This window comes from Penicillium arizonense, assembly GCF_001773325.1.
Source record: "Penicillium arizonense strain CBS 141311 chromosome Unknown PENARI_contig129, whole genome shotgun sequence".
In the NCBI taxonomy this organism is placed as follows: Eukaryota; Fungi; Ascomycota; class Eurotiomycetes; order Eurotiales; family Aspergillaceae; genus Penicillium; species Penicillium arizonense.
Genome location: NW_019173406.1, coordinates 1 through 9,623, shown reverse-complemented (window position 1 = coordinate 9,623; position 9,623 = coordinate 1). Strand labels below are relative to the sequence as shown.

The following is a 9,623-nucleotide window of genomic DNA, read 5'->3' as shown; positions in this document are numbered from 1 at the left end:
GGAGACATACAAGTGAACGTGCAACAGGCCCCTCCACTGTTCCATGCCGCCAAAAAGGGTCATGTGGAAGTTGTACGCCGATTACTTCAATTTGATACCATCGACGTCAATCAGCAATTTTGGAACAGCACACCTCTCTGTGTTGCCTCCGAGATGGGCCACCCGGAAGTTATAAGGTTACTCCTTGAACACACAACACCCCCCGACATCAATCTCAAAACTTATATGGGAGACACTGCACTTTCCTTGGCCGCTTACGATGGTAATTTGGCTATTATAAATCTCTTGCTGGAGGAAAATGGGCTGGATGTTACCGCTACTGACAAATTCGGGGACACGGCGTTATGCAAAGCAGCTCGGAATGGACACGAACAGGTTGTCAAGCGTCTCTACAGGGACACTCGTGCAAAATGTGCTAGTGATGTGAAAAGGGCCATTGAAGCAGCTTCCAACTGTAGAATTGCGCTCCACCTTGAAGGTCACTTGGATGAGGAGGGCAACTTTCGCACTTGGCCTTGAACTACAGGTAGGCTGTGATTACTTTGTTGGATTCATCTTTCAGTGTCTGGGCTCCAACGAATCATGTAATTCACGCACATCTCCCCTAAATATGGTTACCAACGCGCCCGACAATATTTCCATCTCTTCGTTCTCTTACTTCTACAAGAGTAGCTCGCTTGTACCTATAAACACCCTCCAATGTGCAGATTTAGGTAAAATCTTTTCCTTGAATTACGCTATCGGTAAATCAGGGTTATTGCACAGGCGGTGACAGGTTAAGGGTAGGGTGACATGGCTGGCAGTACTTTCATTGATAGTAACTCGCAGAATATTTTGACCTTTTAAATGGAAATTGTAGGCACAACTGGCGGGTGATCTAACGTTGAGTCTCTCACAGATGAGCTGATCAGAAAAAAAAAATGAGCTTGTCATTGCGGATTGAATATCTCCCGCAAAGCCTCAATTTCAGAGGACCGTGAAGGATTCAACAGTCAGCTAACATTTCTTGACCGACTCAGCATCCCTTCTCTTCAACATGGCTCTTGCTAGTTTCTCACTGAAGCTCCAAAAGCATCAAAAGTGTTGCTGTAATTAGATGACTTTCAACAGCCCTCAATAGGAATAGGTTTCCCTCAATATTTCCTACCCAGCTTGCAAGTGACGGAAGCCGAGAAGCCTATAAATACGTCCTCCCTCGGCAATTTGCTCTACGATCAATTTACTTGACTCTGCAAAGTCAAGCAGTTACTTGATAAGTTCTTCCCTTTTGCCCCTACTTCCACTGTACTAACATCTATTAAATACATCGTGGACCTGAAACAAGGTCCGTGTGAAGATGTGATTTCCAGCAACTTCGCTGTGCTGGATAAAACTTTGCATCACGCCAAACACTACTAGCGCGTGGATTGAAATCAATCCCAAGCCCTAGCCTCTACACTCACCGGGAAGCATTCTGCTTCCATTCCACCCTTCCAATTTGGTCAATTCCCCTCCCCAACCTTCATCATTGGCAATACTCTACGCATCCAATTCTCGTTCACTCACCAAGAGCCGTTTCGTTCTGTTCCGCTCCCGTTATTCTTGCTGCCTTCAAACTCCTCAGAATGCCGCCATTTTAGTTCAGAGAAATTTCAGACTACCGTGGCTCGCGCCCGAATCCAAAACATGGGTTCGGATTCTGCTACCGGCCACCTCCCACTGCATACAGTCCGCTCCTGTCTAGAAAGGGAGAAACCACCGAAGAAACTTCGGGATGAAACTAAAATATTCTTCCACTCGAGTTCACCTTCTCGTCTGCTTGAGCGATAGGGAAGAGGCCAACATGGACACGTCCGATGACGCCCCCAACACTGAGGGGCCACGCAAGAAGCGCGCAATGGGTCTTGATGAACCCCAAGACACTACGCTAAGCCCACCCCCCTGCCCCTCTGCTCAGGGACGGTCCAACCCGGATCCATGCACTGCGCTACCCCCACCAAGCAAACAAATGGATAACAGGTTCGACATTGTCAGGCTGATTCGCAAAGCGAGACTTGGCAATGCAGCGAAGGCAGACGAGACAGATGAACTCAGGGTGAATTTGGATTTCGTTTCCCTCGGCATGATATCAGAATCGCAACCTCAGAGCAACGCTCCCGAAAACACTGCCAATATTGCCCCTAAAAGGCCAGCAGGCCAGAAAAGTATGTATTCTGCCAATCCCAGTTAAAAGCGAACCAGTGGGGGCAATCAGACACCATTGTATAAAGACCGGCAATGCTGCAAGCAAGAGCGACTACGACGGTTCCGTTACCAGTGAGTGGAGACCACTGTCTCAAGAGCTGGGCACGCCTTGATTTGAATCTACTCCGTCTTCCTTACGCGTAGGATCCAGTCAATATCTCTCTGTCCTCTTAATCGCTATCGAGTAGCTCCTTTTCTAACCCGCACTAGGTTAGATCACGAGATTGTCAGCTTCTATGACTGGGCCAAGCCACAGGAAATTGAGAACATTGTCCGCTGAGATCTCGTCGAACTATTGGATACTGCATTCCAGAATCGGTACGGCGGCATTGAAATCCATGGCTTTGGCTCTTTTGACTCTGGTAGCTATCTGTCTACTGCCGATATTGACCTTGTGCTACTGTCAGACACGTTTAGACGCACAGGGGCGCGTTCCATGGGCGAAAAAAAAGGACATATACACGCAATTTCGGGCTTCCTAAAAAGCACCAATATCGCTGTTCCGAATTCGATTGAATGCATTGCACATGCTCGGGTGCCGATCCTAAAGTTCGTGGACAGGGTGACTGGGATGCATGTCTTTGCCGCTTTGGATCATTCCACAGGGTATTATGCGATGATCTCTCTCAAAGAACGGCTGGTGATCCATGGCCTTCCATCTGAGCTGGTGTCCCCTCGTGACACAAGCATGGGTGGGCCCGACCACATAGTGTGCAATCCGGATCGATGTGCTGATCGCCAATACGAACGCAAGACGTCGGAGTTGCAGACCAACCTAAACCCACTTCAAGTGAGTCCGGCTCCATATCATGGAACTAACAAACGGCGAAGGGTCTCGCAGTTTCAAAGGGATGAATGAATCGGTGAGCAAAGCCAGTCCAGCTCCAGTCTCCGCATGAGAATCGTTTCTGATTGTAGAGACATATGCCTAGCAGGTTTGTTAGTGCCTTTTCAGTCGTAAGCCCCGATCAAAAATTACTTGCTCTGGAATATTTGGAAAAATTTTCCAACCTAGGCAATAGACATGTAAATGGCCCTTATTTGATCAATTCTCAGTCCACGTCCAACCAACTTCATGAACTGGGTCGTCCTGGGTTTCGAAGTATATATCGTTTACAATAACGCAAGCCAACTAGAGGAATGCTGATGACCAAGAAAGGCGACGCCAGCAACCAATCTTTGACTGGGATTCCTGCTGAGCTCAATTCATTTAACCTGTCTCATGCAGTACACCAATGCGCAAGACCACATCCTTAGCAAACCGCTAGGGTCTATGTTACCATTGTAGCAAGTGATGTTGGTCTCGAATAATCATATACTAGGGGCCAAGATAATTCCAGTCAGTCTCCCGGCACGTGGGCCGTTGATGGTTTAGCGTATCGGGGATATCGGAATTTGCCCCGGCACGCACTAGCGACCAGGTATCTTTCTCAGGATACAACCAAACGATGGACAAACCCAAGGAATCTGAATCAACAAAGTTTCGGCATGTCCCGCTATACTTGATGCAGATCATAATCACAGTCAAAAATATCTAATTCTACCGCATCGCGCATGAAGGGCTATCGTTGCTAGGGCGACAGGTATGTGCCGAAAGAATGTTTTGGAGCGTTGTACATAAGGTCTTTGTCCGCTGGAAAATCGTCACTGTGCCTTTTCACGCTCCGCAAGAACTACACTGCATGATGAACGAGAAACAGATCAAACACAGCCGACCTCTTACTGTGTGGGTGGGCAAATCTAGTTTCTGCCACGAGGAGCTAAGTTCAAAATCAACTGCCTCTCCAGATATCAAACCCTCACCGAGTCATACAATGAGCGCCCCCGCAATCGCTCCCGGTTCGACAAAATTACGGCCCAACAGTCCAGAGGCAAGAATATCACGCCTGAATCAGAACCCGTGGGATACTTTTGAGCCTGTTGCCGGATCGAAAGATCAGTCTCTGATCTTTGCCCGACACAGGAAGAAAAGAGGACACTTGGTGCATACCCAACGAATTGAACAACAGTTCTCTTTCGCTGCAAGTACGCTAGAACTGATGGAACAAATTTTTCATCCCAGCTTTTTAAAATTACTCGAATGTTACCATCATGAAGCATCGTGCACTTTAATTTGGGAACCAACGGAAGTGTCAGTCGATCACATTTTAGCTTCTAGCTGCTCGATTATTGACGATGAAATCGTTGCCATTGTCAAGCCGGTATGTCAAACACTGATCACTTGTAGGCGCATTCTAAACTCACCTGAAATAGGTGTTGGAAGGAATCCAATATCTGCGCCGGCTCGGAAGAGCACTCGCTACCCTGAGCCCGGAAACGATCTTGTTTACACAGTCTGGTGATGTTAAGATTAGTGAGTCTATCCGCTGATAAGGTGAATATCGATGAAGAAAGACTAACTTTCACAGAGGGTGTCGAGAATAGCTGCCAAATTGAAGAATCGGAAATGAACCCTGCGACGATGAAATTATGCGCTCTAGGCGATATCGTCACCAAGTTGATGTTAAAGAATCGTACCTACGAGTGGGAACCGGAGATCCAAAATTTACCTCGGCAGCTGGAAAGCGTCTCCATTGAGGAACTGTTGCAGGTAGGTTCATCCCGATACTCATCATACCCTCAGCTAATGTGACAGAATGAGATGTTCACCCGAAAGTCATGCGAAGGGGAGTTGAAATTGTTGGTCAGTATAGCGAACAAGACTGCCTATCACGGTATTAAATCTTACTATGCTCGTTGTTGAATTACAATGCACTGAATCCGGTTTGCCTCTTTGCGTAGAAGCATAACATGTCGAGAAGGTCGCAATTCTGTGTTTCATGTTGGCTGGTTGACGAAGGAGACTATAGATAAAGGAAGCACACGGTATAGCAGGGATGGTCTGTTCGGGCATTAAATTCTCGAATTGCTTCACAAATTTTCACTCAATGAACGTCGTTTTTGTTTTTTATTCCTAGTCAGATGAATCATCTTTGTTTCTTATCTCTCGTACTTCGTCTACTACAATCAGACTTGATGTAGCACGTGGATTATGTTCCGCTTTGTTCCTTTTTTAACACAACTGACCAGCTAGACAAGCTGCTGCCGTGATATCGCAAGTGCACTCCCTTGTTGGGACGAAAAGCCATGGACAACCTTGAAACAACGGAAATTATGGGATACGAGACTGGACTTAGGACGGCTGCTCGTGGGGGCTTCGCACATGGCAGATAGTATGAGGTGCTTCAGCTGAAGAATCTGAATGGCATTGTTCCCACACAAGCTTCACGGTACTTAGAATGTATTATAGTCCAAATAAGTCGTTTAGTGATAGTCTGTAAAATTCTTTCAGCCCGGCTCCATCGAGAAGCAACGCTCCAGAATATATATACTTCATCGTGGCAGAAGCCCATCGCTCATCAAACCCATCTACAAGAGTAAGGACCATGACAACAACGGCAGCCAGGATGTGGTCCAGTACCGTTACCAGTGGTATCGCTCCCGCCTATAGTGTCCCGATCACTGACTAGAGTTGGCCCAAATGTATAAATCCCGCTGCTTACGAGTTCACCCTCTCGCCGATGATTTTTGTTGTCGCCAGTATATTCAACAATGCCTTCCGGCCGAGAGAAGCGAATGCCAACATGCTCTCTGGTAGTGCCACCATCCACGTTGGCAATGAACACAGCAGAAAATGCAAGCAACTCTTTGGGCGTGTTCCCGGGCGACTTTGACGGCGACCCATTCGCCAGTGAAGGGTGCGCAATTCATGTGCATCTCACAATTGCCGACACGATTAAACCGAGTCCAGACCAAGGTGTATTTCCCGGGCTCAATGTTAGGAAAGATGTGGTATCTCTGTTTGCGCAACTACAGGTTGCAATGTCACCTCCGGTGCAACATCTGACCGTGCAAAACTCTTGTCCACGAGATTCTCATTGCTTGATTGGCGTTGCTCCTCGGGTTCATACTGACGTAGAGAGAGGCGACCAAGCATCAGCGACTGGAAGCGGTTAAGCACGGAGACCTCCAACTTCAGCTTGATGCTGTACACCACTGTCTTGAAGCTCACTTGAATGTAGTGCAGTCTGTACTCCGCGAGCAGAAGTAGAACGTTCAGGATGACCACAATGGTATTGATACAAAGTAGATGAATGATGGCATTGCGGCCGTCGCGACCGCGGACTTCAATGATAGACTTGAATGTACGCACTGCTTCGTATATGTAAATGCCGCAGATGGTGAAATCTTGTATGCAGAAGCCAGTCGATTGGATGCGGTCGAAGATTGCGGCAGGGCGAGCGAAATGTGTATCTCCGTTATTGAGCGCGAAAAACAGGACAGTCATTGGAATGTGTAGGATGCAAGCGTTGGTAATGATCATCCATAGGACCCACCGTACCTTTCTCACATCGGAGACGACGAGATTCAGACGCGAGTATAGTACGACGGCTTGGCCGGTAACCATGGCATACCATCCGATCACGAAAGGGATTGACGTTGGGAGGCTGGATGCCTGAGATATGAAACGAGCCATAGCAGGAATGGCATGCACAAGGATTCCCCAGGATGCGACTTGCATGCTCCAGAAGTTGAGACTGCGGTAGTGTTTGAAGGTATCGAATGTGACGATCCCTGTTTCTAGGGCATTGTACGCGCCGATCGAGAACATGGACACAATCTGAATGATGGAGACGTTCTCCATAAGAATGGCTCCCACTTTAGGGGGAAGGCTGGTTATGACTGTATCCATGGTCTGGCAGGGGTTGACACGAGTACAAGGAATTTTTAGTTAAAGTTGATGGATGGGATCCGTAGCTGGTTTTATAAGTTCTCTCATGGAACCAAGATGTGAGTGGCCTAGCAATGAAGTCATGATACAGTAGCTAGCGATCTCCTAGAAAACTCCAATGTTCTTAGTAACACTTATCAGCGAGAATTCTAGCCCAAGATGCGTTGGGCGGGTCGACAACAAGGTTATCTATACCGTAGAGCTGAGAACCATATGATTGATCCTCGATCCAAGCCCAGTCTTGTTTGACGGGGTGTTTTTGTTCCAGCCAGTCTAACACTAGCATGCTATCGCGCACCTGGAACAAAGGTTCCTTTCCGTCTAAGTCCTATTAAAGGTTACTTTCATCACGACCGTAGAACGCAGAGCGGGATCCACGGTCAGTGGCCGAATGTCAAACTATCGTGACAAATTATATTTTTATGAATCACGGAACCGCGTGCTCCGTGGGAGACTGCGATGATTCATGGAAATTAGGATTTAAGCTTCGACCTAGTCAGAAAGTTTATATCCCGTCTTCTGCTCCACTTACTTTCCAGATCTATCATGACTACGGCTGCCACTACAGTCTGAACTGTTGTACTGGAGGAAATGAACCACATTTATCACGATTTTGGCCTGTTGACATAGACCATGTGATGAAATGATTACGATGGTGTTTATAAACAGTATTGGTCGCGCGGTCCTGAGTATTAGCAACGTTGAGAAGGATGCTAAAAAAAAGTAAGATTTCCGGCCCATAGAAGTTCGGTCCCACAACGCCGACTCCTTTCATTTCCAAAAGCCAATCGGTTTCTCGGCTTTTAGAACAAAAACCGGACGACATGTTTACGTAGGCTTCTCTGGTCCGTCCAATATTGGAATGAACACATACAAGATGTCTACCAGTGTTACCAGCCTGGCCAGGAATTGGAGCAAGGGCAGGGGAGAAAATATCGGATAGCGAGGGAGTATGCTTATTCGGAGATGGCTGATGCAGAGTGAAACGCATAGCTTCTAGAACGTTCTATAGATCAGATAGACGAAGAAGCAGAAGCTCGGCAATCAACGGATGACCGAAGGGCTCTATGAAACCATGACCGCACATCTTTTTCATTCTGTTCTGGAAAGACTGGGTGATATTCCAAATACCTCACTCGCCCGAAAAGTACCTCCTAAGCAACTAAGCCGCTCCACCCGCACGACAACAGCCCATTAAGTCTGGGCTTTTGGATCGTGTCTGGACCTTTGCAAGTCCTTCCAATTTCGTCTGAGTACCACAAATAGAACCTCCTTGATCTACTATCCCATGGATCATCGCTGGTATTTTCATTGTAGAATTGTACCAGCGTCCGTCCATATTCGTGCGCATTATTTGGTTGGTCCGACGGGAGTCCCTTGTGTCCAAGGTCTCATCAGGAGTGTGATAATAGCGTTACAATCTCGCGAATGGGGTGGCGATCGACAAGGGACCAAATCGTGAGCCTTGGTGGCTGAAATGGCTCATGTGGTTGTCTTGGAAACCAGGCTTTGGTTCTGGTGACAGTGGAACTGCGTAGAATTTTAGATCCCGCCTCTGCTATAACAGCGTTCATCAATGAGGGCCGTGACGGGGGAAGGTCGCTGCTATTAACAGGATAGCGCCATTTATGTAGACTTGTGCAACAGACATTAATTGCATTATACCTAAGGGAAAATAGTTTTCTTGGGTGCAAGAGCGACGCGGATTTTTCAAATGTAGCCTGTATTGAGACACCACTGATTGCATGGATTTAGTGCGGGCCGGTCGATCACTTCCTCCGCCATGGACCGGCAGGCTTTTTTTCTTTTTTTCTTTTCTTCCTCTTCCTCTTCTTTTCTTTATTTTATTTTATTTCGTTTTCTTTCTTTTTTGTACTTCGCGCTAGCACCCCATGGGGTCCGGTGTGCAGAAAGCTTACTCGATCTTCTCTGATCAAGGTCCAGATGCCAGAAAACAAAGTCTTGGCAAGGGCACAGCGTTTTCATTTTGTTTCAGATCTCTTGCTTTGGTCTCCACCGAAACCTTTAAAATGGTTGTTCCCCAGGAGGCTACATGTACTGCGATCATTCGTGTTTTACGGTTTGACCACAATTTGCTTGAACCAACAATAATCCCTCGAACGGAAGGATTCAGTATGGCAAATGACTCCAAGCCCTCTCGGAGTGCAGGATGCGGTGCTACCAAAGCAAAGTCTCGCACTAGCAGGTCGCGTGCTGGTTCGCCTTGTTCTGTTCGGTCGACAGTCTCTACGTCCAAGACGGACCGTAATACTCTGAACCCAGTGGCGAAGCTACGCAAAGACCTGGTATGTCATTCCCTATCTTGTCTACAGTTATTCGTATCTCTCTGCGTCGAAAGACATGATGCGATCTTCCTTCGATAATGTACTCGTGGCTGACGAGCGTTTCCAGGGACATTCTATAACGAAAACCGCCCGGAAGAAAGATTATGAGGCGACACATCGACAATGTTTGGATGTGATGGACCAGATTCAAGAAGAGTTTGAACTAGCTCTTGGGAAAATGGACGACGAGAGAGCCCATGGTTCCCAGTTGGTGCAGCGTCTGCAAGTTGAAAAGGCCCAGGAAACTTCGAACTTACAGCAGGCTATCACAGCAAAAGACAAAG

General features: G+C 47.3%; 5 protein-coding genes across 5 annotated transcripts; 4 read left to right on the top strand and 1 right to left on the bottom strand.

Moving 5' to 3' along the window:
- Positions 1-15: 15 nt before the first annotated feature.
- On the top strand, positions 16-519 carry PENARI_c129G11129 (ankyrin repeat domain-containing protein; the record flags this gene model as incomplete). Its single annotated transcript, XM_022637962.1, has 1 exon — positions 16-519. A coding segment is annotated over one exon (504 nt), but the record flags the coding sequence as incomplete, so codon positions are not given.
- A 1,303-nt stretch (positions 520-1,822) lies between these two features.
- On the top strand, positions 1,823-2,503 carry PENARI_c129G05728 (uncharacterized protein; the record flags this gene model as incomplete). Its single annotated transcript, XM_022637959.1, has 3 exons — positions 1,823-2,183; positions 2,297-2,363; positions 2,434-2,503. 3 exons carry the CDS (start codon positions 1,823-1,825, stop codon positions 2,501-2,503), a joined length of 498 nt encoding a protein of 165 aa, XP_022482186.1.
- A 1,318-nt stretch (positions 2,504-3,821) lies between these two features.
- Positions 3,822-4,966, top strand: PENARI_c129G10115 (uncharacterized protein; the record flags this gene model as incomplete). The annotated part of the gene is made up of 5 exons (XM_022637961.1): positions 3,822-4,248; positions 4,375-4,424; positions 4,477-4,576; positions 4,632-4,813; positions 4,859-4,966. 5 exons carry the CDS (start codon positions 3,822-3,824, stop codon positions 4,964-4,966), a joined length of 867 nt encoding a protein of 288 aa, XP_022482185.1.
- A 1,074-nt stretch (positions 4,967-6,040) lies between these two features.
- PENARI_c129G03188 (uncharacterized protein) lies at positions 6,041-6,955 on the bottom strand (the record flags this gene model as incomplete). Its single annotated transcript, XM_022637958.1, has 1 exon — positions 6,041-6,955. The coding sequence occupies one exon, from the start codon at positions 6,953-6,955 to the stop codon at positions 6,041-6,043; it is 915 nt and encodes a 304-aa protein (XP_022482183.1).
- Positions 6,956-9,024: 2,069 nt separating this feature from the next.
- Positions 9,025-9,556, top strand: PENARI_c129G08536 (uncharacterized protein; the record flags this gene model as incomplete). The annotated part of the gene is made up of 2 exons (XM_022637960.1): positions 9,025-9,300; positions 9,407-9,556. Coding segments are annotated over 2 exons (426 nt in total), but the record flags the coding sequence as incomplete, so codon positions are not given.
- Between the last annotated feature and the right edge of the window lie 67 nt (positions 9,557-9,623).